This window comes from Teleopsis dalmanni, chromosome 2 (assembly GCF_002237135.1).
Source record: "Teleopsis dalmanni isolate 2A chromosome 2, ASM223713v2, whole genome shotgun sequence".
Classification (NCBI taxonomy): Eukaryota; Metazoa; Arthropoda; class Insecta; order Diptera; family Diopsidae; genus Teleopsis; species Teleopsis dalmanni.
Genome location: NC_051847.1, coordinates 70,353,096 through 70,377,587, shown reverse-complemented (window position 1 = coordinate 70,377,587; position 24,492 = coordinate 70,353,096). Strand labels below are relative to the sequence as shown.

Below are 24,492 nucleotides of genomic sequence, written 5' to 3'. Positions count from 1 at the left end.
TTATACATAATAATAAACTTACTTAGTAATAAATTAAAAATTTACATAAAAGAACCGATTGTTGAAATTGTTGACTTAACAAAATTAGAATGCAAAATCTAGATATCCATAATCCCTTATTCGAAATTAAACTAGTTTCAAAAATAAAAAAAATCAGATTTAAATGGCATACAGAAATATTTATATATTTATTATAATTAAAAAATAGTTTACAATTACTGTACATGCGAGTATAATGAAGTGCATAATTACTTCATTTACAATTTTTATATGCATTTCTTTACAATTATAGTATATCTTATTTTACGTTAATAACACATTTTTTGTCAATTTAAAATTCTTAAAAAATCAAACTCAAATTAGTTAGCAATATAAATATAGATAGTAAAATAATTTAGGGCTTCTCCAAGATTTTATCAAATAGTGATCCAATTCTGAATAATATAAATTCAAGGGGTAGCTTCTCCATAAGCTCATTAATTATTTTAAACACCGTCAGGTTATAGTACGTATATTGACCACGCAGTGTACTCGTCATTTGCACCTTTTCACCATCTTGTAGACGACACTTTAATGTCTCTAGCACATGTTTAACATCTTGAAAGTCATTAAAATAGAATTCGCCACAGTTTATGGTAACGACATTCAACATGAATGCGTGTTTCTCCGATTCATCGTCAATTACTTTATTCACAACATCGTAAATGGACTTAAAAACAGTGGAGTATACATCTCCCTTCCTTATTCTGACGGCACATTTATGCTGGATATAATCATCAACGGACTTCTGCATTTGCTTACAAGTCTTTCTCAGGGACTTCAATTCCGGTGTCGACAATTTGTCAAATAATACATGTTGTACTTCAGTTGGTAGCTCCATTCTGTGATTGGTTCTGTAGTCCTTTGTTAGATGAAGTGTTAATCTGCGAATATCAAATCGATTGTTTGATGAAGTGTTGATCTGCGTATATTAAATCGATTGTTGGATGAAATTTATTGGCGAGCGTATATCAAATTATTCGGTGTGATATATATAAAAGTTAAAGTTTTTCTTAATTTTTCTTCCACCTTATTAAATTGGTATAGAGATCTTAACCATTCGCTTGTTACTTTCTTATTCACATCCTACCGAATTATGATGCGCTTTTATATGAAAATTTTTTTATTTAAATTTAAAAAACTAAGGTCAATTGAACAGGTATAAAGATATGTGCTTTGGTCATAATGTCTCTTTAAGTTCATATAATTCCAATAATTCTTTTTAGGGCAAAAATACCTATACCTTGAATATTTTCCTGGAAATATTATCCACAACAATTGTTGTTGTTATTTATATTCTGCAAAGCAGTAAAGGTACCACCCCGACAGCTCTTAATATTTATACAGGTATTCAGGTAGCTACCCAATACTTGGGTATACAAGTGGATTTCTATAGTTTGCATATTTCACGCTAAGTTATATTTAAGAGTTATTTAAGTTATTAATAAGAATTATAAGAATTATAAGAATAATAAGAATTAGAAAAATATAGTGAAAATTACTAAACTTGGATTGAAGTATAAAACAATTAGTTCCCATTAATGCGTTTAAAATATTTGTCTGATATAAAATGCATAATAAAAATCTTGTCTAATATTAATTGGATGTAACGAACTTCAAGCATTTTATATAAAATTCCTTTATATATTCATAAATGAAAATGAAAATGTTACACATTAGTAGTATCTCTTAAGTTTACAATATTTCCTATGCATCGATGAGGTAAGATTTGAAAAATTTTTAACCGTAATAAGTTATTAATACGAGTATGCCAACTATTCACTTTGAATACAAATCCGCAGCCAATGATGAAAGCAATTTCTATATAGAATTTGAAATTAACGCGGACCCTGAGATTCAAATTTGGCAGGGAACGAGTGCAACCCTTAGTACTTCCAGTCTCAAAAAAACTATTTAAGAATTAATAAATGCAAGATATACATCCAAGACCACTGATAATGGGTATTTAGTAATTCTCGAAACAGGTATATAGTCAGCCCAAAAATTCTATAAATTAAATAATACAAAAAAGAACTTTTGTTGTTGTAGTTTACTACTTTTCGAAACCTCTAGTCAACGCCGTCAGAACAGACGTTAAAATCAAATTTAATAACAATTTCCATAAAAATATTTCTCCATATTTATTTTCCATAATTGGAACACATAGCGACATATACTTATTCACTTCAAAAATCACCTATCAAGACTATTTGAAACTTTTTCATGTAAACTAAATATATAAATAAATATTGTTTGATATGTATAGATATAGTCTTATTTGCTAAATTGTTCAAATCTGAAACTATTCAAGTAATAAATAATTGTATGTTATATTCATATGATGACAATTTTATACTCATAATCTCATTATAGATAAGTTCCAAATGTTTCAGGTATTCTGTAGTATATATTATTGTTTTACTACATGCTATAAGGAGTATTAGTTGTCTATAATTGTTGTTTTATTTTGTTTTTATTATGATATTCAATTCAGTTTTATATTATTATTTACGTTATCTACGCTCTCTATATGGAGATATGTCTATGTGTTAAATCCGTTTCTCCTATCTGGTCAGCTGACCTCTTAATTTGCATGCAGCGGTTTGCATGCTCGTTACGATAAACCTGGTATGTAATATTAACGTTTTAAATATACTATAATTTATTATATTTATTTATTATATATTTATATTAGTTTAATATATGATTATATTGTATAAAATTATAGGTTGCAAATAGTTTGTTTAAAATATTATTTTGAAAACATATATGTCTGCACGTAACTGTATCACTTTTAGACAAACATAATCTGATCTTGCATCACATTAACATTACATTAACAGTTTTGAAGATACTGAACATTTAACATAATTCTGTTACTAAAACTAACATTAACTAACATTGCGGCAGTCATTAACTGTTGCACCAAAACTCATATTTATACTTTATTCTTCTATAGTAAAGTTTATTTTATCTGTGGTTAAAGCTGGATTAAGTTCAATTTTTTAAGCGGATGTTGGTAAATAATTCAATAAGAGAATTAAAAAAAATGACAAAAATTTCAAATAAAATCGATTATTTATTTATTTGTTTACAAAAAATTTGTTGCTTTGTAGAATTTATTACTAGGCAAACGAAGTAAAGAAGTGATACATTTGTTTACATTTAGAGGAAAAAAATATAGTGAATTTAGCTTCCGAAGCACAATTTGTTTAGTTCATAAGATTCGAAAAAAATCAATAAGTTCTTATCCAAAAAGTTGCATATTTTAACTGAAATTTTTGTGATCTTTTTGCAAATATACGTCTTCGAAAGTAACATTAAAAAAATGTAGGTAAGTTATAATTTTCATTCTCTTAATTTTCGTTTAACATTTCTGATTTTTTTTATTTGTACATATATCTAATTGTTCTTAAATTCAAATTAAATTATATGCCAAATATGATAAAAAATTGCTTAACAATATTACACGGACATTTGTCGAATAATGTCGAATAATGTCGAATAATGTCGAATAATGTGTGCTAAAATTGTATTAGACGAAGATGAAATAGATTTGTATTAGATAATACAAAGAATATTTTTTTAAAAAGTATATATTCTAAAACATATACATATTTACATACATATATGTGTGTAATTAAAGAGTTTTTGAACTATTTTTTAATGCTACACATAAATTCTTTATGGTTGGTTGAAAGGTATCCTTGCAATGCCCATAAATAAAAGTCTATTTCACAATATCAAAATTTGACTTTGTCTATCACCGATAGAAATTTTTTTTTGTCTATCGGCATTAGACAACCTAAAATAGACAATTATAAATTTTTATTATCTAATAATTTGACCGGTAATTTAAAGAACAAACCTTAAAATACTTAAAGTGAGTAGTTGCAGGAAATCAAAGAACTCAAGGTGTCAAACTAATTTTTATGCTTTGGGCCTTAAATAAATTTTTGGATGTGGCAACATCTTTTGATACATCTGACATTTATATAGTAAAATTTGACATTTTTTAGCACAACTCTAAACTTTAAATAGAAAAAAAATCAATATTTCCAGGCTTTTGTGAGATTTTAAATTGAAGATTTAAATTAAAAAAGTTTAAAAAAGTATAGAATACATCGAAAAACTTGCTATACGCTCATAAGCACACTTCATCAAACAATCGATTTGATATACGCTGATCAAAATAGTTTATCTGACATCAGATTACGGAACCAATTGCAGGAATGGATCTACCAACTGATGTACAGTACATATTATTTGACAAATTGTCGACGCTGGAATTGAATGCATTGCGAAACACATGTATGCAGTTGCAGAACTCCGTTGATGACTATATCAAGTATAAATGTGCTGTCAAGATAACAAAGACCGATGTGTACTCCATTGTTTTTAAGCACATCTACGATGTTGTAAATAAAGTAATTGACGACGAATCAGAGAAACAGGCGTTCATGTTGAATGTCGTTACCATAAACTGTGGCGAATTCTATTTTAATGACTTACAAGATATTAAACATGTGCTAGAGACATTAAAGTGTCGTGTACAGAGTCGTAAGAAGGTACAGAAGACGAGTAGAAGGTTGCGATATATGTACTATAACCTGACGGTGAATATAATACTTGACGAGTTTTATGAGAGTTTCCCCTCGGAAAGTTATGAATCACATATATTGGATATAGAACAAAATATTATAAAAATGAATTTTTGAGAAAGTAAAGAAATGTAAATAAAAATTGTAAATGTAGTAATACATCAATACTACTTCTTAATTACAATAAAAATATAAATGTTTTTACGAGTATATGCAATTTTATTTCAGTTTTTTGTTTTTAAAATTTTGAGAAATGGCAATTGGCTTATTGTAAAATATATGGATTTTGCCATCCGAATTTTACTTGAAAATCATAAAAATTTCTTTACTGACATCGAAATGATCACACCGCTTGATGTTCGAAAAATGATACATTAAGAGTGTTAGAAAATTTTGAACCTTGATTGTATTATCCTTGATTATGCTTCATCAATTTGTTTAAAATTTCAATTCAAAAGTCAAAAGCTGAAAAATGTAATAAAAGATTTCAAGACTATTTTCGTTACTCTGGAATATCTGGTGAATATTTTAATATTTTTAGAAACAACCAAAAATTATGAAAAGCTTGTGAATTCGAGAACTACAAATTACAAATACTTCCGATAATTGTAGCGTACATTCTGGTTTTTCAACCAATAATTTCAAATTGAATTAGTTATATGATTATTTTAATTGAGAATGTAAAATGAACATTTTGTTAAATTTCAAGTGTCTCACAAGCGGCCACTTGCGGGGTATAAGGCTCTTTACACGCCCTCTTCTACTAAATGACATAGAAGCTTAGCGTATTCAATGGAGATTCAAGGAAGATTGCACAAAATCTCTGGTCTCGTAAAAGTTTAAAACGAGTACCAAATTAGACGAAATGCTAATCCGTATAAGTTTAATCAGAACACTAATAAAGTTAAGTATACTAAAATTTAGCAATTTCGTTGCTAATTATTAAAAATGCGCCAGTCAAAAAGGATTTTATTTGGTGCTGGCACAAAGAAAGCCTTGTGGCGAACATCTGGTTAGGAAAGTTTTTGATTCGGTATTCGTTTGAAAAAAGAGTGGTCAAGGATCACCGATCACATGTTTGAGGTGTTTGAGTCGACACTCGCTTATGGGAAACGTTCACATTTTGGATAGAAGAACCACTCATATTTATTAGTTAGCAGTTTAGCCTTTTAGATTTCACTGACTACCAATCGATGATAATAAACTACTGATTTTCGCACCATATACTTCGATAAAGGTTTATTATAATTATACATAATAATAAACTTACTTAGTAATAAATTAAAAATGTACATAAAAGAACCGATTGTTGAAATTGTTGACTTAACAAAATTAGAATGCAAAATCTAGATATCCATAATCCCTTATTCGAAATCAAACTAGTTTCAAAAATAAAAAAAATCAGATTTAAATGGCATACCGAAATATTTATATATTTATTATAATTAAAAAATAGTTTACAATTACTGTACATGCGAGTATAATGAAGTGCATAATTACTTCATTTACAATTTTTATATGCATTTCTTTACAATTATAGTATATCTTATTTTAGGTTAATAACACATTTTTTGGCAATTTAAAATTCTTAAAAAATCAAACTCAAATTAGTTAGCAATATAAATATAGATAGTAAAATAATTCAGGGCTTCTCCAAGATTTTATCAAATAGTGATCCAATTCTGAATAATATAAATTCAAGGGGTAGCTTCTCCATAAGCTCATTAATTATTTTAAACACCGTCAGGTTATAGTACGTATATTGACCACGCAGTGTACTCGTCATTTGCACCTTTTTACCATCTTGTAGACGACACTTTAATGTCTCTAGCACATGTTTAACATCTTGAAAGTCATTAAAATAGAATTCGCCACAGTTTATGGTAACGACATTCAACATGAATGCGTGTTTCTCCGATTCATCGTCAATTACTTTATTCACAACATCGTAAATGGACTTAAAAACAGTGGAGTATACATCTCCCTTCCTTATTCTGACGGCACATTTATGCTGGATATAATTATCAACGGACTTCTGCATTTGCTTACAAGTCTTTCTCAGGGACTTCAATTCCGGTGTCGACAATTTGTCAAATAATACATGTTGTACTTCAGTTGGTAGCTCCATTCTGTGATTGGTTCTGTAGTCCTTTGTTAGATGAAGTGTTAATCTGCGAATATCAAATCGATTGTTTGATGAACTGTTGATCTGCGTATATTAAATCGATTGTTGGATGAAATGTATTGGCGAGTGTATATCAAATTATCCGGTGTGATATATATAAAAGTTTTTATTAATTTTTCTTCCACCTTATTAAATTGGTATAGAGATCTTAACCATTCGCTTGTTACTTTCTTATTCACATCCTACCGAATTATGATGCGCTTTTATATGATAATTTTTTTATTTAAATTTAAAAAACTAAGGTCAATTGAACAGGTATAAAAATATATGCTTTGGTCATAATGTCTCTTTAAGTTCATATAATTCCAATAATTCTTTTTAGGGCAAAAATACCTATACCTTGAATATTTTCCTGGAAATATTATCCACAACAATTGTTGTTGTTATTTATATTCTGCAAAGCAGTAAAGGTACCACCCCGACAGCTCTTAATATTTATTCAGGTAGCTACCCAATACTTGGGTATACAAGTGGATTTCTATAGTTTGCATATTTCACGCTAAGTTATATTTAAGAGTTATTTAAGTTATTAATAAGAATTATAAGAATTATAAGAATAATAAGAATTAGAAAAATATAGTGAAAATTACTAAACTTGGGTTGAAGTATAAAACAATTAGTTCCCATTAATGCGTTTAAAATATTTGTCTGATATAAAATGCATAATAAAAATCTTGTCTAATATTAATTGGATGTAACGAACTTCAAACATTTTATATAAAATTCCTTTATATATTCATAAACGAAAATGTTACATATTAGTATTATCTCTTAAGTTTACAATATTTCCTATGCATTTATGAGGTAAGATTTGAAAAATTTTTAAGCGCAATAAGTTATTAGTACGAGTATGCCAACTATTCACTTTGAATACAAATCCGCAGCCAATGATGAAAGCAATTTCTATATAGAATTTGAAATTAACGCGGACTCTGGACTCTGAGATTCAAATTTGGCAGGGAACGAGTGCAACCCTTAGTACTTCCAGTCTCAAAAAAACTATTTAAGAATTAATAAATACAAGAAGTACATCCAAGACCACTGATAATGGGTATTTGGTAATGCTCGAAACAGCTATATAGTCAGCCCAAAAATTCGATAAATTCAATAATACAAAAAAGAACTTTTGTTGTTGTAGTTTACTACTTTTCGAAACCTCTAGTCAACGCCGTCAGAACAGACGTTAAAATCAAATTTAATAACAACTTCCATAAAAATATTTCTCCATATTTATTTTCCATAATTGGAACACATAGCGACATATACTTATTCACTTCAAAAATCACCTATCAAGACTATTTGAAACTTTTTCATGTAAACTAAATATATAAATAAATATTGTTTGATATGAATAGATATAGTCTTATTTGCTAAATTGTTCAAATCTGAAACTATTCAAGTAATAAATAATTGTATGTTATATTCATATGATGACAATTTTATACTCATAATCTCATTATAGATAAGTTCCAAATGTTTCAGGTATTCTGTAGTATATATTATTGTTTTACTACATGCTATAATGAGTATTACAAGGGCTGCTATATATACTTCTGGCCTAATAATGAAAATGCGAATATTTATCATCAAAAATATTTTTATTGTTTTTCAAAGTATTCTCCGGACTGATTTATGCACTTTTGCATGCGCGCAAACCAATTGTCGCAGCACTTTTTCCACTCCGATTGAAACACCTCCAAAGCATGGTTTTTGAACGCTTCAACAGCATCTTCTGGCTACGAAAATCGTTGAGCACGCATTTTTTTCTTAATGTGCGGGAATAAAAAGGAGTCATTGGGTGCTGTACGAAGTCATGGCTGTACGGCGGACGACCTATCAATTCGACGCTTTGGCCGGTCAAAAAGGCGCTGATTTGAGCCGATTTGTGAGAGCTCGCGTTGTCATGATGAACAATGATTCGCCTTATCTTATTCGTTTTTCGAATTTCTCCGAAGATTTGATGCAAACATATTGTGGTGTACCATTCAGAAGTGACTGTCCTTCGTTGCTCAAGCGGAATAGTCGCCACGTGACCAGTTTTGCCGAAGAAGGAAGCGACAATTTGCTTCACGAACAACTTTCGTTGGATTTGGCTAGTCTTCGAAGACCCACACGGTCAATTGTTGTTTTGTTTCGGGCTCATACGCATAAGTTCATGATTCGTCACCTGGGACGATCTTATAAACGTCTTTTGAAGCACCGCGAACATAGTTTTTCAACATTTCTTTGCATCCATAGACATGAACATTTTTTTTCATGCGATTATTAAATTGTGCGGGATGCAACGAGAACAAATCTTTTTTACGGCCAGGTGTTCGTGCAATATCAAATGTATGCTGGTGGGAGAAATGCCCAAGGATGACGATCTTGCATTATCAGTTCACGCACGGCATGTTCTCTGGCGCAACGGCTGTTTTTGGACGACCATCACGGAATTCGTCGTTGAGCGAGCGTCGGTCCCGATTGAATTCATTAAACTAGTTTTTTACAGTGCTATAGAATGGTGCTTCATCGCCATACAAAGATTTAAATTCATCAATGCACTCTTGTCGTGATAATCCACATCGAAAGTTGTGAAAAATGATTGCACGAAAATGTTCACGCCTTAATTGCATTTTTTAGTGTTGCCACTTAGGTGTTGCCTATGCCAGAAATAGATATAGCAACCCTCGTATACATTTTATTCACTATTAGTTGTTTGAGCTCACGAATAATATATGGTTGTGATTGTGATATTCCAGCTAAATATAATATGATCATACTATTACGTTTGAATTTCATTTCAAATAACTTTGGTTCTATAAGACTTCAACGCAAATGCTTGTAAATAATATAAACAGCCGTCATATTAGTTTGACAGATATACTATATAGTATAGTTGGTAACGTTTTAAACGCTTAACCCTGTAGTACAAGATCACAAGTACTTAAACAAGTCTTGTATCCAGATATTTATATTTTATAGCATAAATCTCAATAATTATGGTCTTAAAATTTGTAAATAATGGTTATTTTTAATTATTTTCTTTCGACCTTTTGGTATGATTTTATTTATACCTAAGATAAAGCACTTCTCTAAGCACAACAGCTGTGTTAATCCATATTAAATAATGTTCAAAATTCAGTTTGTACCTCATTCTCATTTTACTAAAACTTTTCCATTCATCTGGCCTATATTGCTTTGTTCTTTCGGAGTAACAACAATATTGACTAAACACGTGTGTCTGCATGATGAGATAATCTTAACCCGAAACCCTTTCTCTCAAAAAGAAAGCAAACATTTTGTAATTTCAGAAACTTAAGAAAATAAGGAGTACAAAAAAAAAAATTAAATAAACTATACAGAAAGAAGAAAAATTTGCTGCACGTAAAAGAAGTAAATTTATACCCGTGTACCTACAGTAATTCTCATATGAAATTTAATACACCCAAAAGGCGCTCAATTCCCGCAGTCGTGCTACACCTTCATAAAAATTCACTTAAGACATTTCAAATTCCCAACATATTGCGCCTAATGGCGAATGTAATTTCGCCTTTTGCTTTGTATTCAAATCCTCGACTAAGGAGCGTACGTATGTGGGTAAATGAGTTCCTTTTTACTTATCAGATGTCAACAGAACTTGGATTATTGGTGTGAGCAAATATGCGAAATATACACGAAGTGCGTGTGTTAGAGTGCCTAAATGTATGCAAATATTTTGTTTATTTATGTAATGCCTTCGTTTTATTCGAATGCTTGTTTGCTTGCTTGCCGTAATCAAATAAGCTGCTTTTTAGTTAAATTATTTTTTAGAGAAAGGCAACAATGCCAAAATACCAACAAAACAAAAAAAAAGCACAAAATATTAAATGAGTTGAAATGTTTTTTATTGTACTTACCGATTACATTGAAAATATATGACAAGGACATTTTTGGCTCCGTGTTTATTTGACATTCATAAATGCCAGAATCGCGCGGCTGAGGATATTTGATTTGCAGAGTCCAATTACAGGAATTTTCAGGACGTAGAACCTTTAAAATAAATTAAAATTATTAAATTTTTTTGTTTCCATATTTGCATATAAAATCTTTTACTATGTGATGACAGGTGAGGGTATGGGATGTGAAGAATTTTTAATATATAGTTTTTTTAAAAATTTTAAACCGAAAAAATTGTTTTGCTGAAAAAGAAAAACCCAATCTTTTGCAGTTTTGTCCTAAGGAATTTAAATTAAGATGATTCTCAAGACAAAGGACTTGACATCATTTTTTAAATGCAAATAATAGTAAATTGTCACTCACTTTATTTTATTTAAAAATATGTTCATCACTTTCAATAAATAATTAGATAAAATTAAAAATTATTGAATTATTCCAAAGCCAATTTTAATTCATATACCATATCAAAAAAAAAATATGGCCCATTAGAAGACAAAAAGCCAACATACCTATATTCTATTACATGATTATCTAACATTTATTTTCGTAACATCGCATTAAAACAAAAACCTCAACGTCGTTCACATTACGAGAAATATATGTAGTATTTGTAGTTTTAACTGAATGAGAATTATAATTGAAATATTAATTCTATAATGACTATATAGAGCTTGATAAATTTTAAACAGTATAAGAGTTATTATATACATACTGATAAGAGTTTGTCAATATGTACTTATTAACTTCTCCAACGAAGGGAAAAAAATTTTATATTTTAATTTTATAATGATTTTATTAATGAATTTCGTAGCAGTAATACTTCACAACTATATTCTTCTGTAATAATCTTCTTCTCTGCATCCATTCTGTATTACACCCACATATAGATAATGGCAATTTGCTTAGAATTTATTCAGCTGTCACTTCCTTACCCTTATCGGTGGAACTTTTACAGTTACACTAAATTAGACACTTTATTTCTCAGAATAGTTGCTTACTTATCAGTGATCTTTATCACTTGATGTGTTACCATGATCCTAGCCCTATTAAGAAAAAACTTTGCTCTAAAAAAATAATAGGTGAACCTTATTATGTTGGACTTTTTTAAATTTTAACATTTCGAATTTTATTCTATAAAAGTAGAAAGTAGTTTTGAATATGTTTTTTGATATTAATTATTGAAATCCTTATTGGTTCTTCTGCCAGAAGTGCGTCTGATCTTAGTCTGCTTACTTTGTCCATAATTTGCTTCATTTGTTCTTATACGATTAGAAGATATGATAATTAAAAATAGATTTGAAAATACTTAGTAAGTTTAAATTAATTGAATATCTTTTAAAAATAATATGTGACCTCTTGAACTATTTTTTATTATCATGTAATAATAAATAAATACTCATATTTCGATGTAGTGGTCATACACACTAGTAAGTGATTTTGACATTAACTCGCATTTCACCAATAAAAGAAGAAAATCAAATTTATTTAAAATTTAGATATTTAAATACCTATTTGTAGATATATATATTATATATCTTCATATTTTTATTTTTAATTATTAACATATATTCAAAACGTTAACACACTGATATTCAAAAATATTTTATTTACCATTATATTAACCGATCTCTGGGTACCGGGACAAACTGAAGTACGCGGCAACGAATACGCAGACAAACTACCGTAACCTTTATATGAATTAGGATACAGTACCCTCCTTTCACTGGTAAAAATAAAGGAGAACGAGAACAAATTGGATTACTAGGATAATATACCAGGATTAACACAATCCAAATCACTTATTGATACCTTTAACAATAGGAGATACCAGGATTGTATGAACGTATCAAAAGGAAAACTTAAAAGCGTTATAGAAATCCTAACAAAGCACTGTAAACTAAAATACTACCTAACGAGACTGGGTATATATATGGATGCAAACTATAGATTCTGCGAAGAGAATAAGGAGTCAGCAACACATGTGCTGTCAGAATGCCTTGCGCTAATCCAGGGCGGACACGTGATTTTGAATACAACTATAACTCCGTCTACTAGATTTTCAACTAACAAAGTTAAAAGCCCAGAGTCATATGTGTGGCGTTTTAATATCAATAAATACATCTTATTTGATTATTTACTACATCTAGCTTATTACCAGATGTGGTGAATAAGTGTTTTATATTAGATTACAATATTCTATTTTTTTTAGTGTTTATTTTTACTTTTATAAAGTCCTCTATATAAGTAAATCCGACGTTTCGAAGTTTTTTCGACAAATGTTTTTATCTGTTCTTTTGCTTAAGAGAAGAGATATAAACTTAATTTTATTATATTTATTTAGGTTAAATTAGGTTATACCGGCGATCCCAGGGAGATCCACTTAGATGCATAGGCCCATTGTGCTATCGTATTTTTAAAAACCCAATGGCTAAAAACATCTTGAACCTTTGATAAGGCCTATGATGCTATTTAAAAGGAGGTCTCGAAGTTCGTCAAGATACTCAAAAAAGAAAGCCCCTAAAATGTTAAGGCGGCATCGCGAATGTGCCGGACAGAAGTAAAGCAGGCACTTTCATCATTCACACCACAACTGCGGCATATATGGTTGAAAGAGAGATTTAGTCTCCTAGCATGGTTACTAAGAATACAATGACATGTTAGTAAACCTACTACAAGACTGATATCTCTACGGAGCATATCTATAAGAGAGTTCGATTTTCTTCTATTGATATGTGGTCATATTGCTTACAGATGCCTGCATGTTGTAGAGTCTTCCCATCTTTTATTAAAAAGTTGAGTACAGGAACAACTCAATACTAATATGCATGATGTCAAGGATATGCCCAGTTTGTTTAGGTGTTAAGAGTGGTTTCCTGAAGCACCCCATCTGGTTAGCTCATCTAATTTGCAGTTTTCGAAAATATGACCTATGACCGGGAATTCAGATTACAAAAATATTGAACTGCGTCGACAACTCATTTAAATATGTGTAGCAGTCAAATACTATCCTAGATGTTAATTGGAATGAACTCAAGCACTTTAAAGTAGCTTAACAATCTGATAGTATATATATATTTCTATCAAGTATATTACCTACTTCTAGACAAGCTATAGCTTCCTTTATGACAGTCACTTCTGGCAGTAATCTGGAAGCCTATAATACTTATAGTTATTTAGTTTTTATTTATTTATTAGTGGCCAGATTTATGGTACTACAATTTCTATTTATTTTAATAATATAATTTATTTTTTATTCAATTTTTGATTTAATAAAGTTTAATAAAAATTATTTGAACTTTAAAATTCTTGTGGTAAAAATTTTGTTAAAATTTCTGTAATTAATTTAACTCGTAAACCATACTAATATTAAAATTCATTAAAATGTCATTTTAAGCCTTTACAAACCTGAAATCTTTGATCCGAAGTATAAGTAGTTGAGCCTGCCGTAAGTATGTGCAAATCCCTTTTACGTATCCAGGATACCTAAAATGAAAACAAACGGTAAAAACAAATGAATGTTGTCGGTTATCGGCAGTGCAAATGTAATGTAAGTAAATTGACATTATGTCTTATGCTACTTAATACTTAATTTCAGAGAAAATTTGGTACCCTCATGACCAGTTTTATCCTTTATTACACCAATAAACATTAAATACAATCAAAGTGTAATAAATGCCTGCAAACTTTATTTTTTATTTTTATATTTTGACAGTTTTAATGTCAACACAATGACGTTTCAAACAGCTACCAAACTACAAAGCATTCATTATCCTTACAACTTACGACTAAAGTTTCAACTAAGAAAATACAAATAGATATACACAGATATAGATATATAAATATATATACAAATTTAAACCATTTTATATGTACATGGAATTATATATATCTATATATATATATACTTGAGTGTATACTTAGTTGCAAAAATATCTATAACAATGTAATACAAAAGAAACTTTTCCTTAAACAATTTACAGAAAGGGTATTCACAGGTCGTTCTTGTTACTATTGTTATTATTGTTCTTGTTGTTGCTGTTGTTGTTGTTGTTTGGAGCATTTTGAATTAAGTTACCGGAAATGTGACCCAACTTTAAAAATTTAACCAAAAAGTTTTGTGATTGTTGTGTCTCTTCTTTAGCTTTTTGGCACATTGGCAAAAGTTGTTTCGGCTGGCGTTGTAATTATTTTTTGTTTATTTTTGTTTGCGTTGTTTAATTTAGGTTGTCGCCTAAAATGCTGCTTCATAGTATAAAATTTTATTTGAGAAACAAAATTGACAATAGCCAACACACACAAAAAAAAAAAGGATACTTTAGTTGCGAAAAGTGCGGCATAAAAAAATTCTATTTTTTATTTTATTTCCTTTTTTTGATTGTTTTTAGTTTCATTTACACTTTGTTTTCGTAGTCGACTGGAAACAAAAAATTACATTCATTGATCTTATTATTGTTTTTATTTTCACCCACTTAACTTCGTCCTATTTGCAGGATATGGGTGAAGTCTACTAAGTCGATATTTTTGCTATTTTCGTATATTTTTTGCACATCGTGCAGATTTATTTAATGACTTTAGTTTTTGTTGTTTGTGTTAATGTCTTCTTCTTCACTTTTTCCCTTCTTCTTCCCTTTTTCTTGTCTTCATCTTCACTTCTATTTTCTTGTTTTTGTGGTGCTCAATTTTAATTATGCAAAAGTTTTGCTGAAATTTTCTTAAGGACACACAAAAAACCATTTAAGGATTTTATATTTTTGTAAATATAAGGCAAAAATATTTATAAACTTTAGCAGTCATTTCAATTTAATTTTCATGAGGATATCTCGAATAAGTAGAAGAAATAACAAAAGCTTTAATTATAGAAAGAGCAATTTTCTTCCTAAGTTTATTGCTGAATTTAATTTAAAATTTTAAGTGGTTTTTTCCAGAAATTAAACAAGAAATCCAGGAAAATTTCTAAATTGAGTTCATATATATTCATTAAAATCATTTTAAACAGTTCACATGATTAAACACCTTCAATAGTACTTTAAAGTACAAAATTATTGGAACAGTGTGAGGTAAATAGAGAATCCTTCCATAATTACCTTCCATATCATTTTCTTTTTAAATTACATATTTCAAAATTATATAATTTAACAATTTTTTTTGCTAATAAGTATTTCTTTGATTTTTGAAACTGAAAATGAAGTTGTTTCAGTCATATTAACAAATAGGTATACAGAAACATAATTTATTTAGATTGATAAATATTGAAAAGTTTGGGGTAATTGTCACCACATCACTGTAACATTTGAAGATTATTTTGACAAGCCCACGGTATCGTTTGAAGATTATTGTGATAAACCCACTTTAGTTCCATAGACGAGTAGCAGTAAAAAATGTCATGTCCTTTTGAGAGATGTTGGCTAATTCCGTTATAAGTGAACAGGCAATTGATAAGTACCGGAGTCTGATTCTGGCGAGACTATCACAGTGACACAGAAAATACTCTGCTATTTCCTCTTCTGCAGCAGCAATCATCTTTTGTAATACCTAGATTCGTTTGATTTCGCAATGTCCCGTGAGAAACCGTGTGACAAGTCGGATGCCTTTTCTGTTCAGCATTAGAAGCTCTCTAATTCTGGCTTTTGATCGATTCGGCATGAATTCTTTAGCTTGTCTGCAATTACTGCAATTTGTATGCAATTGTAATTACTGCAATTTGTCTAAAATTGCAATCACATTATTTCAATTTCAGTTATTTCAATTACATTATTTGAGCTACTCTTTCCAACCATTTTTTAATTTTAAATTTGAAAAAGCTCCATGAAGGACCGCAAAATGGTTTTGGCCCAATATAATATGCGAACGAAACTTCTCTGGCTTGTTCATCGGCTTTCTCGTTATCTTCAAATCCACTAACAAAAACACTTCAAGTTCAAACACATAAGCCAAGTACGGCTTTGGGTAAGTTGGCTAATAAACACTGACTCTAAGCTTTAAGTTTGGCAGGACATGAGTTCAACCATTGGTAAGGGTTAAAAAAAATTATTTACGACTAATTAAATATAAGAAATAATTCTAAGATCTCTGTTGATGGATATTTGGGAATGCTCGAAAAAACTCTATGGTCAGTCAAAAATTCAATTAATTCAAAAATAATGATTTATATTGTAGTTGTGATTCACTACTGTTAGAAACTTCTCTATTAAAAACACAATAGATTATATTTAGTGAAATAGTTACTACCGTTATATTGACGTTAAAATTCATGCGAACGTTTATGGCGGCATCCATTGAGGTCCACGTAGAATTCGCACCTTTTTGTATTTATATTGAACATTAAGCGAAGACGATCATTCTATGAGTGACCAAACTTGATCATCTATACAATAGATTATCAAAATAATGATGATGATGAAGATAATAACTAAGATTTGAGCAGTAGTCTTAATCGCAAGAAATTTGATACCCTAGCCAAGAAACTTCTTAATATTGGAATGCTTCGAAACTAAGCCAGTTTTAGTTTTGAAACTTAACTGAGGAATAAAAATAGTTACGATGGTTCTTATAAAACCTACTATATAAACATACCTGGAGTAGGTGTTAATGGGCTGAGATTGAAATATTTGGTACCGATTGCTAAAAATAAAACTTTTTATAAAGCAGAAATTTATGCAATAGATAAGTGTAAATACTTTAAACTTAAATGCAACTACCAGAACCATAAAATAACTATCCTATTGATAAACAAGCAGCAATAAAGGTACTCAAATCTCATCAAATAACATCAGGATTATTACTCTGGAGCTGGTTTTGTCCAAAATATGAATATGGATCCTATGGGATCCGAGGTACACTGAAATTTATTGTAACAAAGTTTTCGAAAAACTTGGCATAAATAGGTTCGATATTTGTAGACCCGGTCGCATTCTGTGGTTTACGAGAAGATAATTTTTTTCACTTATTTGGAACGTATATGAGATATAAAGAAAATTTTATTTGCGATATACTACCAAGCTATTGAAATGGCTTTAAGCTAAAGCCGTTTAAAAATTGTATGCAAGTAAAGAAGAATAGTTCACGAATCAATACAGGACAGGTTACAGTTCTGACAGATTAAGCTATCACGTTAAAAAACTGGGAACTTATTTTTATAAAATTTGTACATTTTGCAAGATAGAGAATATGTCTTCAAAAACCATTTACCCGGCAGTGATGCATAAACGAAAGAAATACTTTAGTAGGATTGTCGTATCAGATGGAAAAATAAAGTTCTGTAATATAAAATTCAATACAATTATTCATAGAGAAAGTTGAACTTAGAAAAATACTTTAAGTCAACGAATGGGATAGAATAAGTTTTAAATTAAGATTCAAAGATATTATTTTCAATTTTTTATTTTAAGATAGTTTACTTCAATGAAAACAGCTGACACATGTGTAAAACACTGTTGGTATAGTAAATATAATATTACTGCTGTAAATTGCTTTACCATGAATTTAGAAAAGTTTAATGAATTTATAGAATACAATCAATGCTGATAAATAAAAATAAACACTTAATTTAATATGAGCTGAGTCTGTTTAATGCATAATCATATTACCTAAAGTAAATAAAGCAAATAGGAAATGTTATGAGAACTCATCAGAATTATGGTTTTACTCTAAAATTGCCAATAAAAAGAAATAATATAACTGCTGACTAGACTGATCAAAACTATATCGAATATAATGTTAGAAGTTGACTCAAGTCTGGAATAAACAAATGTTTATAAAGACAGATTTATACAGATATTTACACAGATGGCTCTTATCCGTTAAGTTAAATAAACAAACACGCAACGATTTAATTCTGTGGAACGACTGCGGATAATACACTAAAAATTATGAAAGTGAAGCATATATAAAACGGAATTAAATATTTTCTAAAATTGTGATTGAAGGCCAAATTTGATGCTTCTTACAAATATAATATAATAGCTAAATAAATTAAACAACTTCTACGGCACATATATATACTCCAATCGGTTGAGGACAAAACAATTATCAACATATCGTTTGTGGAAATAATCAAAATTTCGGAATACATTCACCCTAACTCGATGTGGCCACCTTTCGCTTTTACCCTGTTTATGCCCATCAAACGGTAAAAAATTGAGTTGCATGCTTCACAAATGTGATCTTCTAGTATTTTGACCCATTCCTAAACAATGGCTTTCTTCAGCGTATCCATACTGGCATATTTTTTAGTACCCACATTAATCTCCAAAATGGCTCAGATGGAATAGTCTATCGGATTAGCATCTGACGAATTCGAAAGCCATTATGTGCACGAAATGAAGTAAGGACTGTGAATTTTTGACCATTCTTGGTTCACACGAGCATTTTGAGACCGAGACCGATGCCAAGTATTATTGGAACGTCCATGGTCTACGGCAAAATGTTTGTGTGCTCATGGCTGAAAAGCAACTTCCAAAATATTCTTTCAATAATGATTTATATTGATTATACCACCAGGATCGATAAAAACGATTGGAGAGCTTCCATCCCCGGTCCCAGCTGCCCATACCATGGGATGGAAAATTACTTCGGTTGGCCATTTGTAGTTACAAATGGCAGTAAGCGGTAGTGCGTTCAGTTAAGTAAACACGATCATTTTGAGAGTTTATGAACTGCTCAAAGGGGAAGTATTTCTAATCAGAAAATACAATGTCTGGAAATTCGGCACGTTCGTGGTTTGTGCAAGCATAACAACTCCTTTGCTCCTTCGAGTCTTTGATATAAGATCTTGTGTCTTTTGGATTTTGTAAGGCATTATCTTAAGCTTATTTTGGAATATTTGTCGGAAGCTTCGCTAAGATATTTTCAGTTCTTTGACCAGTTGAATACCACTTCGACGTGGATTTCATTTAAGTGAAGCCTTCACTTTCCGAACAATTTCAGGTAATATTACTATTTTGTTTCGTCCATCACCATAGCAATAGGTGATGCTGTCTGTACTTTTATAGTGATTTATGGTACATTTTATACACTTTGAGGTGTTTGAACTCAGGAACAATAGCTCGTTATGATTGTAATATTTCAGCCAATTAAAATGCAATCACACTATTACGTTTGAAATGCTAACAGTAGTTTCAAAACAATATAAACAGCTGTCATTTGTGTGAATTTCATATAGTTGGCAATATCAGTTTGACTATACTATATAGTATTGTTGATAACATTTCAACCGCCCAACCCTGAATTTATAAATAGTAATAATATAATAATTATAATATATAAAAATATTTTTCTTGTGCTCCCAAAAATGCTTGAAAATAAACTTGGAAATATTACATGTTGGTAAAAAGACTGCAAGGAATTATATTTCTCATGAAATAGTAATAATTAATCATAATTATTTAAAGAGTTCAAGTACAATCTCGAAAATTTAATATATAGTACAGTATAATTTATTAATATCCATTAATATCCATAATATCAATATCCATACCTTATTTCTCTAATCACACCTTTAATAAAACTAAAGGCTTAATCTTAATTGCTTTGAATATCCAAACAGGTTGAAATAGTACTTTGAATCCATATTCTTTAAATAGGAAGAAAATTATTCTAAGTACAGCACATATAAATATTATTTTATTGCATTTTTATACAAATTCCAGTTCAAATTTATCATTAACATTCTTTAACGATTTTCACCCAAAAATTTTATTAGCTTCGTTATTGTCACTTCATGTGCCCTAAAACAATTTTAACTAAATTTGATTTAAAAGACTCGTAAAATAATAAAAAAAAAAATTCTTTTCATTCCAAAGACTTTAATTATTTCACAATAAGCCTTAATGAGCTTAATTTCCGCCTTGGGTTAGGTGCTGGTAAGCAGGTGCTGGAATGGGATTGAAGGACAAATTTCACGAACTTCACATTGTCAACCACAAAAGCAAAAGGAAGAAGATATGATGATAGAATGGTAGTAAAAATAATTATGCTAATATATATTTATGTAAAATTGTATATAGAAATTCGAACCATATCAGGTCGGTTTCGAAGGATTAATGAAATCATTTAATTTGCTTAAAGAAACGAAAAATCAGTCACGTAATGCGTAAAAATAAAACTCGTTCATGTGGAAAACTTTTTCTGCAATTTTTATGACTTTTATTATTGCGCCTATTAGTGCTGGCGCCAAAGGAACAAATTCCATGGGCTGCTTTCCTGCCTCAATGACTCCTTTCGTTTTTATTTCACTTTTGTCAAGTACTTCGTAAATGGCGTACAGCCATGGCAAAAAAATAAAAAAAAATAAAAAAAATTGGGTGCCATATCAGTTACCAAAGTAAACTTGAAAGTTCCACATTCAGGGTCAATGTTGATTTTCTCACGCCCCAACCTCGGCTCTAACCAACCAACCACTATTTCATCTCCGCTGGTTTGTTTGTGTTAGTAGCTCAGTAGCGCATGGCTTTGCTTGTATTTCAGTTCGAATCCAGCGCCTTTCCAAGTGGATTTGCTTTGCTAATTTTAATGTGTTTGCATTTGTTCGCACTTGGCTTTTATTTTATTTACCCTTTGAATTTTTTTTATTCCCTACTTCTTATTTTAGTTAATTTTAATATATTTTTTCTACTGTTGCTGAAAATTCATTCCGTTTCAGATACGTAATGAGTTTTTATTAGGGTTGACGCGTACATAAAAAGCACGAAATGAAAATAAATGAGGAAATTCGTCCCAGCATCCAGAACAAGTGTTTCTGTTTGTTTAGGTTTAAAGAGAGTGAAAAAGGATTGAATTTAGAAAAATCCGGGAAAATAAAGGCAAAAAAATTTTACAGCTCCATTTGCCACGTATAAATAATTAAAAATATTGTTAAATTTTAATTAAATAATTTTAAAAACGATGAAGGATATATAACTCAATACAGTGTAGTACCTATGGACAGAAAAAGGACTTTCATAGCAATTTAACCGAGTCAAATAAATATAAGAGGCTATCAAATAGACATTTCGAAAATGATTTTGCATTGCACACTTTCATATACATAACATATATACGAGAATATATGCGAGTACATATATATACTTATATATATGTGTATATAGGTACTATATAAATTTATTTAATTGTCAAACAACAAATTTGGGCTTGATGGCATTGTTATGAACGAAATTAAGCAAATACATTAAGGTTTCTGTGCTCATGAATTATGAACACAGGATTTATGAATTTTACAAGTGTCATCATTACAATATTGTAATCCTTACTGAAAACATTAAAGTGAAAGTGAATTTTTTCAAGGACTAAATCATGATTAATCATTGTTTTGAGCAAATATAATGTTGAAATCGATTATAAAATATGAACACAAGTCATTTAAAATGACGAAAAAAATTCTTTAGAACAGACAAAGTGAAAATGATGAACTTAACTTTTATTATCTTTCGACATTGAAGTCCCCCTCCCTCTAGAATTTACTCATGTCTAGTAAATTTTTATGTAGACTCAATTGCTGAATTAAAAATAAATGTCAAGATAATCTGTAAAAATATATATACCGACTTAGAGAATCGTTTTACAAAATTTGGAGCTAGTAAAGAATTGTAGACAGTACGTAAGCGTTTTTAAAAATTCCCCTTATGATTTACGAATCCCTTTTAAAGCTTTGATTTTGTTCTCAAAAATTAGTAGTATCTAAATCTGAAAATCTAAATACTACCAAAAATGATCAACTTTAAAAAGTTTTTAGTAAAAGCAGTACCCATTTGGTTCTGAGGCCAAGACATACTTATCGACTTAGGTTGGCTCAAACCAACGATCAGACATACTATTCAAAAAAGAGATCATTCTTAATTATTATGGAGCCAAAATATAAGACATCGTCTTGTAATAATCAGCCTGCCGAATAGTTTTTTAGTTGGACATGTAATTTGTTGTGCTTATCTCAATGGAATTGATGTGGTTCTAGGTTCCTAACATGGGACGGTGACAGACCCGGTATATTCGCAAGTCTTTGGGTGAGGTTTTTGGCAACTTGTTACTCGTATATGGGTACATGAGGAGCATTAGCCCTTCTGCGGTGTGAAGAAAAGCTTCACAAATAACTTAATATCAGAATGTGAGAAATTAAGTCTACTTGAACACTGGAGAGCCCAATCAGGCATGTGACAGTCAAGAAGATTCATTCATATTGTACACAATAAAATTGACGACATCCTTAACCTTAATAGTAGCATTATTCAGATCAACATTAAACTTCGTATAGGACACTGTAATTTCAATTACCATATGAAGTATATAGGTGTGGTAGAAAGTGATTATTGTCGACTCTGTCATGAGGAAAAGGGAATACAAGACCTAGGCTTAACTACCTTGGAAGCGGGATCTTGGTACCAAATCAAATGATTGAAATTAAGCTCACAACAATTTATCAATAGTCTAGAATTCTTTTAGTTGGGCTTTCAGACACGCAATAGATCTTTTAGATCGGGGTGCATTCATAGTCTATTATTTTATACAAGAGTCACTATTTATATTTGGAGACATGGCAACAATAATTGTTGTCAGGTGTCATCTGACATTGATGTTGTGTAAAAACTGATAATGCAACATCGTCATGCGACATACTGTGAGATTGAGCGAACCCTTGATGCATTAGTTCCACTAGCATACATAAAATATTAGCTGTGAGAAAGGTGTGCTCTTGTTAGATCCCCGATCATTTGACAAAATCTCAAAATGATGCTCGTGTTAATTTATGAACGCAAATGCTCTTTTGGCGGTACTTCAAAAGACGTATACGAGTATAAGATTGTAACAGGTGACGAATCATAAATGTAAGCGTATGAGCGGGAACGTAAACAGCAGTCGACTGTCAAAAGTTGTTAGTGCTCGAAGCACTTCGAAACAAATGGTCGCTTGTTTTTTTTTGGGAAAATTGTTCATGTGGCAAATACACCAATACAGGAACGTAAAACGATTAATTTCAAATGGTACATAACTATTTGTTTACCAGAAATCTTCAGTTAAAAACGGAAAACAAACAAGTGCCGTCAGATCATTTCCCAACTTCATCAAGATAATGAGAGTGTTCACACATCTCGTCTAACAACCGACTATTTGAACATTCAAAAAATCGAATTGATGGGTCATCTACCCGTCCTGATTTGGCACCCAATGACTTCGTCTTATTCCCGAACTCCAAGAATACTCGTAAATTGCATGAATAACGATTTTTGTCGGCGGAAAAAGTCATTGTTTCATTGGAAAACCATGTTTTGGAGGTGTCTGAAGAAGATTGAAATAAATGCTTTGACAAATGGTTCAAACGCATACAAAAGTGTATTAATCGAGAACTATGAAGCGATTTCTAATGATAAGTTAGTATTTTAGTATTATCAAAAAAAACTTTTTGTTGTTACAATTCACTACCATTCGAAACCTTGTCTCAAAATATACTCCGTAGTCTGTGTAGTGAAAATTAATTAAAGTATAATTGTTTGGCACAGGACCTCCTTACATTGTAAGCATTGCATGTAGGATGATGAAGTGGAATCACCAACACACCTTCTGCTACAGTGTCCTACCTTCGCAAGACATAGACTATCCTATTTAAGGTCGCATTTTTTCTATTCACTAAGAGAGCTAGATTCTATTTCCATAGCTGGTGTCAATGGCTTTGTAGCCAATACCAAGTGGTTATAGGGACAGGTGTCAAATTCTTTAGGGTATCACAATGGACCTCATGGTCTAAGTGAGTCTTCGGACGGC

At 30.3% G+C, this 24,492-nt stretch overlaps 1 protein-coding gene across 1 annotated transcript in view; it reads right to left on the bottom strand.

The window, feature by feature from the left end:
* Positions 1-24,492, bottom strand: part of LOC119674798 (zwei Ig domain protein zig-8-like) — a 94,894-nt gene that overhangs the window by 66,129 nt on the left and 4,273 nt on the right. The window contains exons 2-3 of the mRNA XM_038085952.1: positions 14,149-14,226; positions 10,704-10,836 (exon numbers count right to left, since the gene is read on the bottom strand). Coding sequence (XP_037941880.1) covers positions 10,704-10,836; positions 14,149-14,226 — 211 coding nt within the window. The remainder of the gene's footprint in view (positions 1-10,703; positions 10,837-14,148; positions 14,227-24,492) is intronic.